Genomic DNA, 22,219 nt, shown 5'->3' on the forward strand with positions numbered 1-22,219 from the left:
GTAGTACTGACCTGGTGGAATGATACTGAATATGTTCCCTTTATTCCATTATTTGTAAGATTTTGATAAAGATTGTCATTAATTTTTTTTTTTTTTTTTTTTTTTTTTTTTTTTTTTTTTTTTTTTTTAATGTTTGGTGGGGTTTGCCGATGAAGCCATGTGCCTCAGGTTTTCTGTGCTGGGAGATTTTTGATTCCTAAATTCAACTTTCATTCATGTCAGTGGTCTAAGAAGACTTCCTACTTGTTGCATTCAAGACTCATAATTCAGGGGCGCCTGAGTGGCTCAGTTGGTTAAGCGTCTGACTTCAGCTCAGGTCATGATCTCACGGTTCGTGAGTTTGAGCCCTGTATTGGGCTCTGGGCTGACAGCTCAGAGCCTGGAGCTCGCTTCAGATTCTGTGTCTCCCTCTGTCTGCCCCTCCGCTGCTTGCACTCTGTCTCTCGCATTGTCTCAAAAATAAACATTTAAAAAAAATTTTTTTTAATAAAAAAAAGACTCATAATTCAATCTTGGTAACTTGTATGTTTTTAGGAATTATCTGTTTTTGTTTTTTTCCTAAATTATCAGATTTGTTAGTATATAATAGTTTATAGTAATCTATGTTATCTATTGTATTTCTGTGGTTACCTGTTGTATTGTTTTCTCTTCCATTTTGGTACTCATTGTAGTTTTTGAGTCTTTTCCCCTTAATGTTAAAATAATTCCAATTTTGTTTATTTTTTTGGAAAAACTGGTCATTACTTTCAATGTTATGCTATTGTTTATTATGGTCTTTATTTCTGATTTTTCTTTGTTATTTCTTTCATCTCCTAAATTTCAGCTATGTTTCTTTTTTTTCTAGTCCCTTGCGGTGTAATGTTAACTTGTCTTGAGTTTTTAATACAAAGATTGACAGCACAAATTTCACTCTAACATCTGTTTTTGCTGCATCCCATAAGTTTTGCAATATTGTGTCTTCTTTTTCTTTTGTTTTGAGACATATTTTCATTTGGCATTTGATTTCTTATTTTTCCCACTGCTCATGCAGTTGTGTGTTAGTTTTTACATATTAAATATTTAACGTAAATTTACATTGTAAATTTTCCAGCTTTGTTTTACTGTTATCTTTGGTTTTTTGCCATTGTGGCTGGAAAATACACTTGGTATGATTTCAGTTTTCTTAAATTTGTAATATTTGCTATGCCTTTTCTTAAGTGAATTAACCAATGGATTCTTCTATGTGTACTTCTATGTGTACTTGAAGAAAATGTGCACTCTATTTTTCTTGGATGGAATGTTTTATATATTATATCTTTTAGAACCATATATTCTCAAGTATGCATCATTAAGAAATGCTCTTTTTGAAAAAAAAAAAAAAAACACTTTAACTCAGGGTACTCATTTAAAATAAAGCATATTGGGACATAGGGTGGCTCAGTCAGTCAAGAGTCTGACTCGTGATTTCGGCTCAGGTCATGATCTCACAGTTCGTGATATCAAGCCCTGCATCAGGCCCTGCACTACATTCCACTGAGTGTGGAGCCTGCTTGGGATCCTCTCTCTTCCTCTCTCTCTGCCCTTCCCCTGCTCTCTCTCTCTCAAAATAAATAAACATTAAAAAATAAAATAAAATAAAGCATATTAGAGGGAATGTGGCAGGAACAGGTGAAATAGGTGAAGGGGATTGAGAGTACACATATGATGAGCACTTGAGTAATGATGTACAGAATTGTTGAATCACTATATTGTACACCTGAAATTAATATAACACTATATGTTAACTATATAATAATTAAAATAAAAAACTTAATAAAAAATAAAAATTAAAAAAAAAAACCCTGCATAAAAGAAAGTTAGATAAAAATGTTAATTCTGTGTAAGGAAAAAATCCAGGAACTAAAGAAAGATATCTGACAGCAGTGTAGTAAGTAACCAGTTGAAGTGAAAGGGTTAAGCATAGCCAAGAGGATTCAGCCACTAACTAAATCAGGCTGGCTTACAGGAGAGACACAACACATGATATCCAAACTCACCCTGGTCGCCGCTTAATAGCCCTGTGGACAATGGCTCCTCCACTTTGAATCCCAGCCCCAGGGTTTCCTGAGGCAATGGCTGGACCCAGTGATGGTACATCTGATGTCATTTCTATCAAAGAAAAATGGAAATATACATTTAAAAAAGATAGTCCTGTCTTCTTATCATCATCATCATCATCATCAAATTAGCTTCTTGGAAGAAAGGCTCAAGCTATGGGTGAAATCTCAGTAGTTTGCTAGAAAACCCTTATGCTCATATCCACATTGCTCTTCTTAAATTCTTACACTGGTGAAAGTATACATTCCCTACTTCACTTCTCCCTGCTTCACAGAGTTTGGAAAAGGGAGTACTAGATTCTATCTGCAGCCTTTACTTTTAAAAGCTTGTGAGGGGCACCTGGGTGGCTCAGTCGGTTAAGCGTCCGACTTCAGCTCACGTCATGATCTCACAGTTCGTGGGTTCGAGCCCCACATCGGGCTCTGTTCTGACAGCTCGGAGCCTGGAGCCTGTTTCAGATTCTGTGTCTCCCTCTCTCTCTCTGCCCCTCCCCTGTTCATGCTCTGTCTCTGTCTCAAAAATAAAAAATAAACAGTAAAAAAAAAAAAAAAAAATTAAAAAAAAAGCTTGTGATAGTGACATAATGTTAATCTAAAACACACACACACACACACACACACACACACACACACACAAAATTAGTTTATACATTTTACTCATGCAGCAAACATGTAACATATCCTTTCACTTATTTTATTTGGAAAATGAAAAACAAACAAACAAACAAACTGGAATTCTAACTCTATCTAGCAATATAACAAAACCTCACTCACCTTTCTCTTCCTAAAGTGGTGCCAGTGAAAGCTGGCTAAAACAGGTTTAAATGAGATCCAATGTCACATAACACAAGAATATCCAAGCTTCAATTTAAAAAAAAGAAAGAACCATTCATCATACCAAGAACCAAGAAGATTTCAAATTGAATGAAAAATAGCAATCAGTAGATGCCAACAATATGGCATAAATGTTAGAATTATCTCACAAGATTCTAAAAGCAGCCACAATAAAAATGCTTCAACAATTACTAACACAGTTGAAACAAATACACAAGGTGAAAGCCTCAGCAAAGAAAGTCTAAACAAAGATAAGATATAAAGAAGAATCAAATAGAAATTTTAGAACTGAAAAATAACTGAAATAAAGTTAAGTGGATTGATTCAACAGCAGAATAAAAGGAACAAAGAGAAGAATCAGTGAAATGTAAGACACAACACTAGAAATTAGCCATTAGAGTCCTGAAAAAGAGAAGAGAAAGAGGACAAAGCTGAAAAATAATATCTGAAAAGTTCCCAAATTTGTCAAGAGATGTAACCTACAGGTTCAAGAAGTTGAGTAAACCCCAAAAGGACAAACCTAAAGAAATCCATCCCAACATATAACAATTAAACTTCTAAAAAGTAGCTAGAGATAAATGATACCTTACTTATAGAAGAAAAATAATTCACAACAGCAGAGTTTTCATCAGAAACCATGGAGACAAAAAAATGTGGAATGATATCTTTTAAAGTTAAAAAAAAAAAAAAAAAAAATCAACCCAGAATCCTACACCCTGTGAAAATATCATTCAGGAATGAAGGAGAAATCAACACAGTCTCTAATGATTTAAAACTAATGGGCACTTGCCACCAACAGACCTATCCTAAAAGAATGGCTAAACAAAATTCTCTAAACAGAGAAGAAATTATATAACAAGGAATTTTGGAACACAACACATCAACATATATCAAAGAAATTAAAAAAAAAACAATATGCAAAAATATGGGTAAAATCAATAGGCTTTCCTTCTCCTTTGAGTCCTCTACATTATGTTTAATGACTGAAGCAAAAAATACAACACTATCTGTTTCTAAATGAATACAGAAAAAATAATTAATACCAATTACAAATGGGGATATTAAAGGGTGGTAAGATGTCAACACTTAAAGTGTTAAAATGACACCAACAGACTGTGATGTTATGAGACATAATGCAATGCTCACTACAGCAATTACTGGAAAAGGTATACAAGGTGATACACCAGCAAACATAAATAAATCAAAATGGGATTCTTACTTAAGATTTTTTTTAAGGTTTTTTGTTTGTTTTATAGTAATCTCCATTCCCAAAATGATGTGGCTCAAACCCACAACCGCAAGATCAAGAAATGCACACTCTTCCAACTGAGCCATCCAGGTGCCCCTCAAAATGGAATTCTAAAAAATGTTCAAATTACCTACAGGAAGGCAGAGAAAAAAACACAGAAATAAAAACCCAAACAAACAGAAAACAAAAAATAAAACAGCAAACTTAAGCCCTAACATATTAATAATTTTATGTAATTAATGTAAGTATACCAATTAACAGAGATTGGCAGAGCAAATTAAAAAACATAACCCAGGGGCGCCTGGGTGGCGCAGTCGGTTAAGCGTCCGACTTCAGCCAGGTCACGATCTCGCGGTCCGTGAGTTCGAGCCCCGCGTCAGGCTCTGGGCTGATGGCTCGGAGCCTGGAGCCTGTTTCCGATTCTGTGTCTCCCTCTCTCTCTGCCCCTCCCCTGTTCATGCTCTGTCTCTCTCTGTCCCAAAAATAAATAAAAAAAAACGTTGAAAAAAAAAAAAAAAAAAAAACATAACCCAACTCCCAACTACATGCAGTCCACAAAAAGTTGCTTCAAATATAACAGCAGAGACAGGTTGGAAGCAAAAGAATGAAAAAAGATATATCATGTAAACACCAATCAAAGGAAAGCAAGAGTAGCTATATTAATAATCAGATAAACCGACCACAAAGCACATTATATAATATCCAAGCCACCAAGAAGACAGTTGGTATGTATGTACCAAACAACAGAGCTCCAAAATCTGTTAAACAAAAACTGACATAACAGAAAGAAGAAAATAATTATAGTTGGAGATTTCAACACCCCTCATTCAACTGACAGAACAATTAGACAGAAAATCAGCAAAGATTAAAAAAAAAAAAATGACAGCCTCAACGAACAGGGTCTAATTAACATTTACAGAAATATTCCACCACACAATAGCAGGTACACATTCCTATATTCTTTATATTCTGTCCCCAGAATATAAACCAACAAACAAACCTCAGCAAATTTACAAGAATGAAATCACAGATTGTATTCTCCAACTACAATGGAATTAAACTAGAACTCAGTAACAGAAAGAGAACAGGAAAATCACCATACACTTGGACACTAAACAACACACTTCTAAAAAAAAAAAATCAATGAATCAAAAATGAAGTCTCAAAGGAAATACAAAGTACACAGAAATAAAATATGAATGTAATCACAAAACAGTAAAATTTGTGGGACACAGCAAAAGCTGTACTTAGAGACAATTTTATTGCGCTAAAATGCTTATAGTGGAAAGAGGAAAAGTCAAATCATCTAAGTTTCCATTTTAAGAACCTAGAAAAAGAACAAAATCAGGGTGCCTGGGTGGCTTGGTTGGTTGAACATCCAACTCTTGGTTTCAGCTTGGGTCGTGATCCCAGGGTTGTGGGATTGAGCCCCACATCAGGCTCCAGGCTGAGTGTGGAGCCTGCTTAGGATTCTCTCTTTCTCCCTCCGTCCCTCTCCCCCACTTGGGCTGTGTGCTCTCCCTCTCTCAAAAAAAAAAAAAAAAAAAAAAAAAGAACAAAATAAACCCAAAAGCAAGCAAAAGGAAGTAATAGACAACATAAATTAATGAATTTGAAAACAGAAAAATATTTTTAAAAAAATAAATGAATTCAAAGCTGGTTCTTTAAATAGATCAATAAAATTGACAAGCCCTCAGTTAGACACAAAAAAACCCACTACCAATATCAGAAATGAAAAGAAGGAAAAAAATGAAACAAAAAAAGGGATATCACTACAGACTTTGAAGAAACCAAAGAGATAAGTGGTAATTCTAGGAACAACTTACAAATGTAAATTTGACAACTTGGACAAAACAGATAATTCCTTAAAAAAAAAAAAAAAACTAAAACACCTGACCCCACATAAAACAGATGACTTGAATGGTCCCATAATTATTAGGAAATTGAATCCATAATTTAAAGACTCTCAAAAAAGAAATCTCCAGGTCCAGACGGAATGAATTTTACCAAACATTTAGAGTTAATATCATTTCTACACAATCTCCTCCAGAAACTGGTTGAGAAAGGAGACACTAATTCACCTTATGAAGCTAGAATTACCCTGATACCAAAACCAGGCAAACTCACTACAAAAACAAAGCAAACAAACTGACAAAAAGCTAGAGCTCAGGGGCACTTGGGTAGCTCAGTCAGTTAAGCATCCGACTCTTGATCTCCGCTCAGGTCTTGATCTCACAGTTGTGAGTTCAAGCCCCACGTTGGGCTTTGCAATGGTTGTGAAGCCTACATAAAAACAAACAAACTAGAGATCAATACTCCTCATGAAAACAAATACAAAACTTTTTTTTTTTTTTTTTAGTTTATTTATTTTGAGAGACAGAGAGAGTACACACATGTGAACAGGGGAAGGGCAGAGAGAGAGAAGGAAAGAGAGAATCCCAAGCAGGCTCCACGCTGTCAGCGCAGAGCCCAATGTGGGGCTCAATCCCACGAATGGTGAGATCATGACCTGATCTGGAATCAAGAGTCATATGCTTAACCAACTGAGTCACCCAGGTGCCCCAAGGAACAAAAATTCTTACTATTAGCAAATAAAATTTAGCAATATGCAAAAGAATTATACAACATGACCAAATATGATTTATTCTAGAGAAGCAAGAATACTGGCTCAACATTTAATTATCAGCCAACATAATCCACCATATTGCCAAAGAAGAAAAATAAAAGATGATCCATCAACTTATGCAAGAAAGCATTTGATAAAATTCCACACTAATTCTGCTTAAAAAAAACAAAACAAAACAAAACAAAAAAACAGAAAAATAAGAATGGGGGAAATGTCCTCAACCTGGTAACAGAATCTACCTCCTACCACCAAAAAACCCAAAATAAAAATAAATAAGTAAGTAAGTAAAGAAGCCTAAAGTTAATATTATGCTTAACAGTGAAAGACAATGCTTTCTACGATTGGCAACTAGGCAAGAATGTTCCATCTCATCACTAAATCAAACATAGTGTGGGAAGCTCTAGCCAGTGCAAAAATGCAAGAAAAGGAAACAAAAGGCATAAAGATCAAAAAGGAAGATATAAAACTGTCCCCATTCACAGATGGCATGATTGTCTTTGTAGAAAATCCTAAGGAGGGGTGCCTGGGTAGCTCAACCAGTTGATCATCCAACTTTCTATTTCAGCTCAGGTCATGATCTCACATCTCATGGCTCTGTTCATGAGCTCAAGCCCCACATCAAACCTGTGCTGACAACACGGAGACTGCTTGGCATTCTCTTTCTCTCTCTCTACCCCTCCCCTGCTCGAGCATGTACGATCTCTCTCAAAATACACTTTAAAAAAAAAAGTAGATCACTTATATATTGCTGGTGGATGTAATACAGTACAGCCACACAGCCACTCCAGAAAATAGTTTGGAAGTTTCTTTAAAAAATAAACATGCCACTAACATACAAACCAGCACTACACTAGTGGGTGTTTATCCCCAAAAATGAAGACTGTATCTACACAAAAACCTGTCCACAAATGTTTATAATACTTTTATTTGTAATAGCCAAAAACTGGGGGGGGGGGAGGGTGGTAAGTCCTTTAATAGGTGGACTACCTGTGATATACACCCAAATCACTGAATACTACACGGCAACAAAAAGGAATGGAATATTATTACTACACACAACTGGATGAGAATCACGTGAGTGAAAAAAGCCAACAGTAAAAGCTTACATAATGTATAATCCTATTCATAAAATACTCTTTGAATGACAAAATTATAGAAATAAAGGACAGATTGGGGTTGCCCAGAGGGAGGGGGAGGGCACAAAGAAAGGTGTGGCTTTCAAAAGGCACCATTAGTGACCCTTGTGATGGTAGAAATCTGTGTCTTGGTCGTGATGGTGCCTATTAGTTTTGCAAGACACTATCATTGAGGGAAACTGAGTTAAGGGTAGGAGATCTCTGTATTACTTTCATAACTGTATATGAACCTAAAATTATCTCAAAATAAGAAGTTTGGGGACACCTGAGTGGCTCAGATGAGTGTCCAACTTCGGCTCAGGTCATAATCTCACGGTTAGTGGGTTCAAGCCCCACATGGGGCTTGCTGCTGTCCGCACAGAGCCTGCTTCGGATCTCTGTCCCCCCCTCTTTCTGCCCCTCCCCCACTGGTACACACACTCTCTCTCTTTCTTAAAAATAAGCAAACCTTTAAAAACAATAGGTTTAGAGGCGCCTGGGTGGCTCTGTCAGTTAAGTGTCCAGCTTTGGCTCTGGTCATGATCTCACGGTTTGTGGGTTCCAGCACCATTTTGGGCTCTGTGCTGACAGCTCAGACCCTGGAGCCTGCTTCAGATTCTGTGTCTCCCTCCCTCTCTGCCCCTCCCCTGCTTACACTGTCTCTGTCGCTCTCTCTCAAAAATAAACATTAAAATAATAGTAACATTTAGTTTAAAAGTTTTTAAAACACTTTCAAAGTCATATACTTCATCTTCCTTTTGAACTTTAAAATCTGTCAAGTACTATTAAACAATTCATGAAATTAATTCAATGACATTAAATTTATATAGTAATTTTGAAAGAAGAAGAGCATCATGACTTTGAATTTCCTCATCCAGGAATATAGTATGTGTTACATTTATTCAGATCTTTTCTAATGTCCTTTAATAAAATTTTATAGTCTTCCTAAGTCTTATGTATTTCTTCCTCTATTTTTAGGTAATTTATAGTTACTAGTATTATTGTGAATTAAATCATTTTTCCATTTCAACTTCTAACTGGTTTTTGCTAGAATAAAACAAAACTATTGATTTCAGTATATTTATATTGTATCCAAATTACTAATTTGTCTTACCTAAAAGTATTTAATTTATTGGATTTTCTTAGTATAAAATCACATCATCTACAAGGAATGATTATTTTACCTTTCCTTACTCAATATTTACAGTATGTTGTTTTCTTCTCTTACAGCATTATTGCAAGGTTCTTAATCCATGGGTCAATGGATAAACCCCCCCCTCCACCAGGGGAGGCTGGTTTGTGAACTTGGAGGAAAAATTTTATCTTTATTCTCATTAATCTCTAACTGAAATCTAGCATTTCCTTCAACCATGAAAGTACACAGTAAACCATCACAGTATTAGTAACTGTGACTGTCATCAGTAGGAATCAGATATTTTTATATCACAATTACTAAAAATATTTAGGATTAACATCCAATACTACTCAAAAATAGGGTAATTATGGGACGCCTGAGTGGCTGAGCCTCCAACTCCTGATTTCGGCTCAGGTCATGATCCCAGGGTCATGGGACCAAACCCCATATCAGGCTCTGCACTGATAGCACAGAGCCTGCTTGGGATTTTCTCTCTCTCCCTGTTTCTGCCCCTCCCCTGCTTGTACATGCACAAGCATTTAAAATAAATAAAATAAATAAACTTTTTTTTTTAACATTCATTTTCCTGAGAAAGAGAGAGAGAGAGAAAGGGAGGGGAGAGAGAAAGGGAGACAGAATCCGAAGCAGGCTCCAGGCTCAGAGCCATAAGCACGGAGCTGTCAGCACAGAGCCAGATGCAGACTCAAACCCACAAACTGTGAGATCATGACCTGAGCCAAAGTCAGATGCTTGACCGACTGAACCACCCAGGTGCCCCCGTAATATGAACATTTTTAAATATTTTTATTATTTAAGTGCATTACTATAGAAAAATTAGAAAAGATGCAGTAAGCCAGAAGATAAAACTTTTCAATTTCTAGTAGTTCCACTATATATTGCTATTTTATGCACTGAATAACTAAGGAATATCTAAGAAAGGTTCAACAAGGAGAGCAAGCTGTCTCCTTGTATTCCAGCTTTTCCAAGCACATGCCAGCTGAGTCTAAGGGTTCCAACATGGCCGAAGAAGCAGAGCCTTTTATTTTAGGGGTAAGGGTGACATAAAAGTGAGGTAAGAATTTTTTTACCTACAAAGCAGAAGTTCTGTTCCTGAGTTTTACAAGGAGTAAAGGGGGAGTAGAAAGTGCATGGATAGCAATACCTAACACTTTTTTCTCAGCCCTCGCTGTGGGTTAGGCACTACTGTGAACAACCTGTGTGCCTCTCATTTATTCCCATAATGACCCAAAGGAAGTGAGAAAGGGTTCAACAGTTCTCACCAAAGACATCCACGTCCTACAAGAGGTTAAGCAACTTTGATCTAGACAATCTCCAAAGCAAACGTGGATATATCTCTGACTTATCCATGATTTCATTGGACTTAATTGGGGGGGGGGGGGGTGGGTAGTTCTATGGATTTAACAGCTTTTTTTTAAAAATCAGGAATGGATTTTTTTTAATCTGAAGCAAATACTTTTGTAAAGTATTTATTAATATAAAAGTTTTTTCTTTTAGCTTGCTAATGACATAAATTATAGAAGTTTTCTCAGGTTGAACCATCTTTTGAGTTCCTGGACTAAACCTTACTCAGTAATTCCAGAAGACTGAATAATCTAAAACTCCATGTCCGCCTAGAATCTCAGAATGGGACCTCACTTGGAAACAGGGTCTCTGAAGATATAATTAGCTAAGACTGGGTCGAAATGGGTTAGGGTGGGCTCTAAATCCAATGACTACTCTCTTTATAAGAGCAAGGAGAGAAACCTAGATACAGGGACACAGAAAATGTAGTGACATGTCCACAAGCTAGAGAAGAAGGAGAGATTTCTGCCTCAGAAACTCCAGAAGGAACCAAAGCTACCAACATCTTCATTTCATATTCTGAGCCTCCAGCACTGTGAAAGAGTATTTTTTGTTTGTTTTAAACCCCCAAGTATGTGAATTTGCCACAGCAGGCCTGGGAAACTAATACAATAATGATGTATGATTCTTTTAACATACTCTGGATTTGATTTACTAAGATTAGCTCCTTTTAAATTTTTTTTTAACGTTTTTATTTTATTTTTGAGAGAGAGAGAGACAGAGCATGAATGGGGGAGGGTCAGAGAAAGAGGGAGACACAGAATCAGAAACAGGCTCCAGGCTCTGAGCTGTCAGCACAGAGCCCAACACGGGGCTCGAACTCACGGACCACGAGATCATGACCTGAGCCAAAGTCGGACGCTTAACCGACTGAGCCACCCAGGCGCCCCAAGATTAGCTCCTTTTAAATGGAAGAACTTAGGATAGCATAGTTAAGGAATATTCTTATTCCACTGAAGTCAAGTACCTTCTACTCAAATCACAATTTGACAGAAATTACAGAAAAACAATAAATATAACATATTTTAGTCAGTCAACATAGTCTCCCAGATTTACCAAAAAGCTACTTCTAAACATAACTTCCTTTCCTGAAATATGAGAATAATACAAAACTAAGTTCACTGAAAACAGGACTGAGGAAATCAGAACTGATAAAAAAGCATCAGAAGCTGAATAGACAAGGGGTGCCTGGGTGGCTCAATTAAGTATCCAACTCTTAATTTCAGCTCAGGTCATGATCTCAAGGTTGTGAGATCAAGCCCCTCCCTCTCCCTCTGCCCCTCTCTCACTTTCTCTCTTAATAAAAGAAAAAAGTTGAATACATAATATGAACATTTGTTCATAAAGAAATACTGGAACAATAATTCATCATATTCTTAATGTCTAAAATATGAGTCACTTTGGGAGCCACCTGCAGCCGGTTAAGCGTCTGGCTCTTGATTTCGGCTCAGGTCATGATCTCACAGTTCCTGAGTTCAAGTCCCACATCAGGCTCTATGCTGACAGTGCAGAGCCTGCTTGGGATTCTCTGTCTCCTTCTCTCTCTTCCCCTCCTCCAGTCATGCTATCTCAAAATAAATACATAAACTTTAAGCAAAATAAAATATGAATTACTTTGGATATGTTTTTAATTTTTTCTTTATTATTCCTAAAATCTACCTCCAAACTATATTTAAAATAAACTGCAACTAACCTAAAAACACAAAACCTCTTTTATGCATGTCTTTTATTATAAGTCCAGGCATTTATAACTGCCCTTAATACTGGATAAAGAATGTACTTAAATACAATTAAAATGATGATGCATCATTGCAAACTACAGTAATCAAAACAGTATGGTACTGGCACAAAGATTTACATACTAGTGGATTAGAGTCTAAAAATAAACCGTTATATGTACAGTTAAATGATTTAACAAGGGTTCCAAGACAATTCAATATTTTTTTTTTCAACAAATGCTACAGGAAAAACTGTATATCCACATACAAAAGTACCCTTACTTACATCACATATACGAATCAGCTCAAAATAGATCAAACACCTAAATGTAAGAATTAAAGCTAGTAAACTCTTAGAAGAAAGCACAGGAGGAAAGTATCATGACAATGAATTTCGTAACTTCTTGAAGACAATTTGCAAGATGAAAAAAGTTCTGGAGGTGGATGGTGGTGATGGCTGTACAACAATGTGAATATACTAAGGGCACTGAACTGTACACATAAAAATGGTTAAAGTAGCAAATTTTATGTTATGTGTATTTTGCCACAATAAAAAAAAACTATAATATATCAGAAAAAATGTTTTTCCAGAAAAATTTTGAAGTGGCTCTGTATCACTGAAATGGAAAGTTATCTACCATATATGATTATAGAAAAAATAAGCTACAGAAAAAAACATATAAAATGTTCTTTTTTAAAATTTATATGTATAACAAAAGCCTGGAAGAACTCATTTAATATTAACTGCATGCCTACTATATGCCAGGCACTGTTGCAGATCCCAGATATAAAGCAATAAATAGAACAAAGATCCCAATACTTATGAACTTTGTATGCTAGTGGGAGAGAGAAATCAACAAGAGAAATAATTAAAATATAAACCGGATGACAATATGAAAGTGACATTTTATAGGAAAAAATAGATAAATAACAAATTTCATATGGTTCAAACTAATAATTTGTTATACAGTGATAAATAGGGAGAAAAATAAACTATAGGAAGTCAAATCAGAAGTATATAAAGGTCGGACACCTGGGTGGCTCAGTCGGTTAAGCATCCGACTTCACCTCAAGTCATGATCTTGCAGTTTGTGAGTTTAAGCCCCGTCCAACTACACCTGAAGTCATGATCTTGCAGTTCGTGAGTCTGAGCCCTGCATAGGGCTCTGTGCTGACAGCTGGGAGCCTGGAGCCTGCTTCAGCTTCTGTGTCTCTCTCTCCCCCTCCCCTGCTCACACTCCTTGTGTGTGTGTGTGTGTGTGTGTGTGTGTGTGTGTGTGTCTCACAAATAAACATTAAAAAATATATATTAAAAAAAAAGTATGTAAGGTTGAAGAATAGGAGGACAGCAATTTTATTTTTTTAATTTTTTTTTTAACGTTTATTTATTTTTGAGACAGAGAGACAGAGCATGAACGGGGGAGGGGCAGAGAGAGAGGGAGACACAGAATCCAAAGCAGGCTCCAGGCTCTGAGCCATCAGCCCAGAGCCCGATGCGGGGCTTGAACTCACGGACTGCGAGATCGTGACCTGAGCTGAACGCTCAACCGACTGAGCCACCCAGGCGCCCCAGGACAGCAATTTTAGATAGTGAGGAAAGACATCATTGAAAAGGTAATAGGAAATAGGAGATAAGAAAAGGAGATAAAGGAATTAACCATGCAGGTATCTGGAGAAAATGCATTCCAGACAGAGTGCAAAGACACAGGGTGAGAACATGCCTGTTAAGTTCTAGAAATAGTATGGATGATATCATGGCTAGAATGAGGTGAGCAAAGGTTACACAATAAACTAATAGTGGTTATCTCTGAGATGGCATTTAGAGACTTCTACATTTAATTTTCTGTATATCCATATTATTTTGTCTTTTACATTAAGCATATATTACTTTTATAACTGGGAAATACACGATCCCAAGTTTTTAAAAAAGAAAATGAATGTGTGTGTGTGTGTGTGTGTGTGTGTGTGTGTGGCATGCATTGAAAATCTGAGAGAACACAGCTCAAACTTTACAATTAGATAAACCTGGATTCCAATCCTAGGGTTACCACTTACCACCTGTATGACCATAAGCAAATTACTTAATCTTTCTGAGTTTATCTGTTACATGCAACTAATAATAATACCTACCTTTGGAGAAGATTATATTAGATACTGCAAGTGAAAAGTACTTAGCATAGCACCTGACACAGTGTAAGTAGTACTTAAATAGTAGCTTTATAAATATATATCAAACACCAAAATGTTAACTGATTTTGCTATTAACTTTTTCATTACAGAAGTAATATATTAAAATATGGATATATAGGGTGCCTGGGTGGCTCAGTCAGTTAAGCATCCGACTCTTTGTCTCAGTTCAGGTCTTGATCTCAGGGTCTTGAGTTCAAGCTCTACACTGGGCTCCACATTGGGCATGGAGCCTACTTAGAAAAATATATGTATACTGCACACACACACACATACACACAATATTATAGATATACAGAAAATGCTATACATATCCAGAAAACCAAATGTGAAAGTCTCTAAAAATATTCAACAATACAGAAGCAAACAATCAAAAGTAAAATCCTTGGGGCACCTGGCTGGCTTAGAGCATGCAACTCTTGATCTCAGGGTCATGAGTGCAAGCCCCGCACTGGGCATGGAGCCAACTTAAAAAAAAAAAAGATTAAATAAAATAAAAGTAAAATCCTCTACACACGTACTCCAATCCCACCTCCCCCCTATGGTATTAATATTTTGAAACCTTCCAAATCTTTTTCTATATATCATATATTATAGCTTGGGTAATTTTTACATAAGACAGGGAGAGATCATATTATATTTATTCTGAATCTTGTTTTTTCCATGTAATAATACACTGGAAGGTGTGTCATGTCAATAAATACAGGTAGCACACTCTTTTTAATAGTTTTAAGGTACTTCACAGTACAAATGTATATATTTATGACATTCAAACTATCACTATCATAAATGTTTCAATAAATATAACTGTGTATCTTTATGCGTGGTGACAGTATTTCTACACTAACAAATTTCTGAAAATGACTCCCTGGATGTAAGGGAACATATTTAAAACTTTACACATTACCCTCCAAGAAAGCTACACCAATGAAGAGCCTCACCAACAATATCAAATTATCCATGTGTCCACCAGCCCTGGGTTCTGGCAATCCTTCAAATTTTTACTGATTTTCTAGGTATAAAATGATTATCATTGTTGGTTTAATGTTCATTTATCTGTTATTAGTAAGACTGAGTATATTTTTATATTATTGCTAATACTTTTTCTATTTCATCCTATAAAATTTAAATAGTGATTACATGTAACGTCCCTAAGAAAAAGCAAAATCTTCCCATAAAAAAAATAAAGCTCACTTCTAGTAATAGGTTTATATAGAATCCATGAGTTAGAGGAATTTAGAGAAAGAAAAGATGATTCTGAGATGGTTTAAATTAAGATGTGGCACAGTCTGTAGCACAGAGAAGGTGCTCAGTAACAGGAAAAAGTAAAGGAAACAGGGCAGCCAGCCAGCAGTTTCAAAAAGGTAAAGTGAATATGGGCCTCAGAAAAAATAAAGGAGAGCAAAAAGGCATTCCACATAGACAAAGGACATAAGCAAATCCTAAAGGGAGGTATGAAAATAACTGTGAAGAACTGTCAGACCTATACAGAGCACAGAGTCTGTATTTGGGAAAAAAAAAAAAAATATGATCTCAAGTGTTAATTGTGAGAAGGCCTTGAATGACAAGATAAAATCTTAGATTTGATTTAACAAAGACAAAATATATCTTTAAGTGAGAGTGACAAAAATAAAATGTAAATTAAAGATTAATCTGACATATTTAAAGTTTGAAGTAATAGAAGCAGGGAAATGAATGAGACTAACCAAAATGAGGCGATAAAGACATAGTATGACAGCAGGATGAAAAAGTAAAGGAACCTCTATAATTTTAAACTATATAACTTCTGAATAAAAATAAGGGGGTAGGGGTGTCTGGGTGGCTCAGTAGGTTAAGTGTCCAACTTCGGCTTAGGTCATGATCTCACAGTTTTGTGAGTTCGAGCCCCATGCCGGGCTCTGTGCTGACAGCTCAGAGCCTGGAGCCTGCTTCAGATTGTGTCTCCCTCTCTCTGTGTCCCTCCCCGGCTCACACTCCATCTCTCTCAAAAAAAATGAATAAACATTAAAAAAAAAAAAAAATAGTGAGGTAAGTGTATACATCTACTTTTTTTCTCTCCCACTAAAAATTTATATAAAGAAGAAAAACAATTTTATACAAGACATAAAATCCATGGATAGAAAAAATGGAAGAAAGAAAAGAGCAACAAATTTTTGGAAACTGGAACCTTTGCCTTAATAGATCCACAAGAACTAAATCCTAGGCACCTGGGTGGCTCATTCGGTTAAGCATCCAACTTCAGCTCTGGTTGATGGCCGTATCCAGTTCTCTGCTGTCAGCAGAGAGCCCACTTTGGATCCTCTGTCCCCCCTTCTCTCTGCTTCTCCCCCTCTGGCACACTCACACATGCACACTCTCTCTTTCAAAAAAAAAAAAAAAGAAAAGAAAAGAAAAGAAAAGAAAAAAGAACTGAATCCTAACCCAACAAAGGGAGAAGCAGAAAACTACCTCAATATATGTTAGAATCCCCCAAAGTCTCAGGAACTGGTGACTCCAGGTATAGTAGTGGGAGGTGTGTATGAATGAAAGCTAAAGTAAAAAGGATTGGTTCCGGGTGCCTGGGTGGCTCAGTCAGTTAAGCGTCTGACTTCGGCTCAGGTCATGATCTCATGGCTTATGGGTTCGGGCCCTGTGTTGGGCTCTGTGCAGCTCGGGGCCGAGAGCCTCTTTTGGATTCTGTGTCTCCTTCTCCCTTCCCTGCTTGTGCTCACGCGCGCGCTCTCTCTCTCTTTCTCAAAAATAAACATACATTAAAAAAAAAAAAAAAAAAGGATTGCTTTAACATCTGCTTAAGCAGCAGGTGGATTTCCAGGTCCTTACCCTGTTCCTTCTAGCAGGGAAACTGCCCAATATGTGGAAACAAACGAAAATGAAAATACAACAATCCAAACGCTTTGGGATGCAGCAAAGGCAGTCCTGAGAGGAAAATATATTGCAATCCAGGCCTATCTCAAGAAACAAGAAAAATTCCAAATACAAAATCTAACAGCACACCTAAAGGAAATAGAAGCAGAGCAGCAAAGACACCCCAAGTGCCCCCTTCCTTTCATTTCTAATTGTGGTATAGCTTACACAGAGCAAAGTGCAAAAATACTAATTGCACAACTCAATTAATTTTTATATATGTATATACCCATGTGACCACAACCCAGATAATACAGAATACCATCACTCCAGACAGCTTTCTTTTTTTTTTAGGTTTTTTTTTTTAAGTTTATTTATTTGTTTTTGAGAGAGAGAAAGAAAGAGAGAGAGACAGAGACAGAATCCGAAGCAGGCTCCAGGCTCTCAGCTGTGAGCACAGAGCCCGATGTGGGACTCCAACTCACAAACCACGAAATCATGACCTGAGCCAAAGTTGGATGCTTAACCCACTGAACCACCCAGGCGCCCCCAGACAGCGTTCTTGTACACTGTCCTTACCCCCTCCATCATAAAAATAACTACTCTTCTGACCTATGTTTATTATGGGTTAATTTTGCTATCTTTATCTTCAAATCATCAGAATCATATGGAATATATCTGGCTTCTTTCACACAGTATTGCATCTATGAGAGTTATCCATATTTTGCAAAATAGTAGTTTATTGCTGTGTAATATTGTTATGCAACTGTGTCATAATTTATTTTATACATTCTATTGTAACTGGACCTTTGGATTGTTTCTGGTTTCATACCATTATGAATGACGTTTTTATGAACATTCTTATATATGTCTTTGGGGAACACAAATATGTATTCATTTTTGTTGGGTATACACAGAATTTAAATTTCTGGGACATATGGCAAACATATGCTTCATTTAGTGGATACTTCCAAACTATTTTCCAGAGTGACCACACCCATTTACACTCCTATCAGCAGTGTATTGGATTCTGGTTGCTCATCAGTCCTTCTAATTTTAGCCATTCTGGTGTGCACTGATGGTTGATAATGTATCTCATCATGGTTCATCTTTTTAAAATAAGTTTATTTATTTATTTTGAGAGAGAGAGAAAGATTGAGCAGGGAAGGGGCAGAGACAGAGTGGGACAGAGGATCCAAAGCAGGCTGTGTGCTGACAGCAGAGAACCTGATACAGGGCTCGAACCCACAAATTGTGAGATCATGACCTGAGCTGAAGTCAGACTCTTAACCAACAGTCCCCCAGGTGTCCTGGTTTATCTTTCCCTAATGATGTTTATCTTTAACTAATGATGTTGAACACCTTTTCATAAACTTATTGACTATTTGATAAAAAAAAAAAAAAAAGAAAAGAAAGAAACTGCCCTAATTCCACCCTGTCAAAAGACTGATTTGTTCTCTGGAGAGTATAAATCATTTTGATCTATTTGCCCCAGTCGGGGGAAACCAGGCGAAGCTGGAAGTGAGAGTACCATACTGAAAACAGCAGTGTATGCAAAATGGGTGCTTCACTCTTCCCTTGCTGTACTGCCTCTTCCCTGTATTCCATGTTTCCTCTTGGTTTACTCCTACTGGTGAAGAGTATCCTCTACTAAGCTCTTGAGAAACAGTGTAAGGGAGAGCTTGGATATATGAAAACATCTTTCTTATATTTCACTAACTGATAGTTTGCCTAGGTATGCAATTCTACGTCGGAAATTATTTCCCCTAAGAATTCTGAAGGCACTGCTTCATTGTCTTCTACTGTCGGGTGTGACTACTGAGAAGCAAGACCAATCTGATTCCAGATTCTTTTGAACTGACCAATTTTTTTTTCTCTGTAGCTTGTAGGATACTCTTTGTATCTGATGCTGAAATCTCATGATATTGTGCCTTGATGTGGGTGTGTTTTCATTCACTGGTCTGTCCCCTTCAATTTGGAAACTCATGTCTTCTACTGCTGGAACATTCTTTTAAACAAAAACAACAAAGCTTGGTTAAAAGAGATGAAAATGGTTGTTACTGGGGAAAAGGAACTGAGAGAGGGAGGGAGTAGAGGACTGTTGTTGTAAGAAATCACGTAAAACTAAGTCTTTAAATATATGCATGGATAATTTTGATTAAAATAACATACATTTAAATGTTTAAATATATGTATTTTAAATCATTTTTTTAAATTTTAATATTTCTTCATTTTTGAGAAACAGGGAGAGACAGAGCACAAGTTGGCGAGGGGCAGAGAGACAGAGAGAGAGACACCCACACAGAATCCAAAGCAGGCTCCAAGCTCCCAGCTGTCAGCACAGAGCCCAACACAGGACTCGAACTCATGAACCGCAAGGTCACAACCTGACCTGAAGTCAGATGCTTAACCGACTGAGCCACCCAGGTGCCCCAATTTTATTTCATTTTTTTAATGTTTATTTATTTTATTATTTATTTTGAGAGAGAGCGTGAGCAGGGGAGGGGCAGAGAGAGGGGGAGAGAGAGAATCCCAAGCAGGCTCTGCACTGTCAGCACAGAGCCTGATGTGGGCTCAAACTCACAAACCGTGAGATCATGACGTGAGCCAAAATCAAGAGTCCAACGCTTAACCAACTGAGCCACCCAGGTACCCCTAAATAAATATTTCAAATATATTTACATGATTAAAACATTTCATATGTTTAAATATACGTATGTTTTATGGAGGAGAAAAAAAAGATGACGTGATAACCAACCAGATAAATACATGAAAGAACCTAAAACACCTCTAGTTGCTTAGCCTGGGGAACTGGAAAAACTGTGACAGTCGTGAAAGATACCGAAAAGTCAGGAAGGGCAACACATTTGAAGGAAATGCTTGTGAGTATATACATAAATAGCGTATTAAATATTATTCAAATAGAGATAGCTCTTAAACAGATGAAAATATAGAAAAGAAGTTTATGTGAGAGAACAGGAATAAACATTTTTGAGAATTTTTTTTTAAGAATCTTTAATATAGCGGTGCCTAGGTGGCTCAGTCAGTTAAGCCTCCGACTTCGGCTCAGGTCACAATCTTGCAGTTCACAAGTTCCAGCCCCTCATCGGGCTCTGTGCTGACAGCTTAGAGCTTGGAGCCTGCTTCGGATTCTGTGTCTCTCTGTCTCTCAAAAATGAATAAACGTTAAAAAAATATTTTTTTTTTAATGTTGACAATGTAGACGAATTGCCAACAATCAAATTGTCTCTACCCCCTACTAGTTATGAGACTTCAGACAAACTACTTATTCACTCTGTGCCTTAGTTTCCTCATTTGTAAAACAATAATACATACCTCATAAGACTGTTGCAAAAATTAAATAATACATACATATATATGAAGACTAAATGAAATAATACATTTAGAATAACTGGCATATATTAATAAATGCTATTATAAACTAATTCATGATGTTAATGACTTTATTAGTACTACCCTTTCAGAGATATTTTCATGTTAACAGTGCATAAAGATATGAACCCCAACATTCATTTATTCAACCAATACTCACTGAACGTCCTAGGCACCACTGGGAGCAGTGAAGAGTGTGGTGAAAAAGGAAGGTAAACATCCTGTTCTCATGGAACTTAAATTCTAATTAATTGTAAAAGTCATAAACTTTGTCCATTCAACTACAGTGAAAATATAGAGGGGAAAATGCAAAATGAAGAAACGATGAAGAGGGGCACCTGGATGGCTCAGTCGCCAGAACATACAACTGTTGATCTCAGGGTTGTCAGTTTGAGCCCCACAATGGGTGTAGAGATTATTAAAAAAAAAAAAAAAAAAAAAAAAAAGAAAGAAAGAAAGAAAGAAATGATGAAGAGATGTAAATTTAGAGAATTAATTTGGAAAGTGAGAGACATTTCTAACATACAGAATAGCCAACAAAACAAAAAGTGCAACCTGGCCTATAGTAGGAACTTAACAAATGTTTAATCATTCCTAAAAATAGATGGCTCTACAAGCAAGGCCTATCACTGGGTGTGTATGATGGACCCACCAGATACAATCCAGCGAGCTCAAGCCTTGGATTTCAGAAAGGTCTTAAATGTATTTTTTTACTGGGGCGCCTGGGTGGCTCAGTGGTTAAGCATCCAATTCTTGATTTCAGCTCAGGTCATGATCTCACAGTTTGGTTCATGGAATGGAGGCACCTGTTGGGCTGTGTGCTGACAGCTCAGAGCCTGCTTGGGATTCTCTCTACACCACCCCCTCCCACCCCTCCCACATGTGCGTTTGCACACACATACATGCTTTCTCTCTCTCTCTTTCTCTCTCTCAAAACTTAAAAAAAAAAAAAAAACAACAGAAGTTTTTTAAAAAAATGTATTCTTTTTCTGTTCCATCTAAATGAAATCTGCTATACCACCATAGACAGAAATGTTACCCTTGCACCCCTACATAGGATTGTACCACTAAGGAATTAACCTTTAAAATAAATACTGTGAGTGAACACCTTGAAGGAAAAAAAAAAAAGGATGGCTCTGAAAACAGGTTCCACTATCAAGGATTCAAATTTTACTAGTTTTGGAATGAAATACCCACAATATGTCACGACCTGAGTAAAATCAAGGGGAAAAAAGGGTCTGTTTCCTTGACTATTACAATTTAGTTTCTGAAGATCACCACTTGGCGCTATGAAAATCCCTACTGTTATTGCCTGAAGAAAGTCATCAACAGCAGAGAACCACAAAAAACTTTTCATAAAACATCCATAAACAACATATTGTTCTCATCTGTTAGTGGATTGAGTAGAGGGGTAGGGCTGGAATGCAAAAAACTAAGATTAGAGACCACTATTTTATAACAATAAGAAAACTAGAGTTCCAATAATGCAGTGGTATCTACTTCTTAATTTCTAAGAAAACAGAAGATTCCAGTTGATGCCACAAATCTAAATCATAGATCTGCACAGATCTAATATGCGGATGAAGGTTCTTTTTAAAAAATGTTAATTGTATTTCAAATGCTGAATTAGTAAATTATATTTAATATACTTTTCATGGGAATGCAAGCTGGTGCAGCCACT

The 22,219-nt window shown here is 36.7% G+C and overlaps 1 protein-coding gene across 7 annotated transcripts in view; it reads right to left on the bottom strand.

Moving 5' to 3' along the window:
• ARNT (aryl hydrocarbon receptor nuclear translocator) overlaps positions 1–22,219 on the bottom strand; it is a 76,218-nt gene that overhangs the window by 49,624 nt on the left and 4,375 nt on the right. For all 7 annotated transcript variants that reach the window (XM_042953874.1, XM_042953872.1, XM_042953873.1 and 4 more), the window contains exon 2: positions 2,016–2,127. In XM_042953874.1, the coding sequence (XP_042809808.1) occupies positions 2,016–2,127 (112 nt within the window). The remainder of the gene's footprint in view (positions 1–2,015; positions 2,128–22,219) is intronic.

Source organism: Panthera leo, chromosome C1 (genome assembly GCF_018350215.1).
Source record: "Panthera leo isolate Ple1 chromosome C1, P.leo_Ple1_pat1.1, whole genome shotgun sequence".
NCBI lineage: Eukaryota > Metazoa > Chordata > Mammalia > Carnivora > Felidae > Panthera > Panthera leo.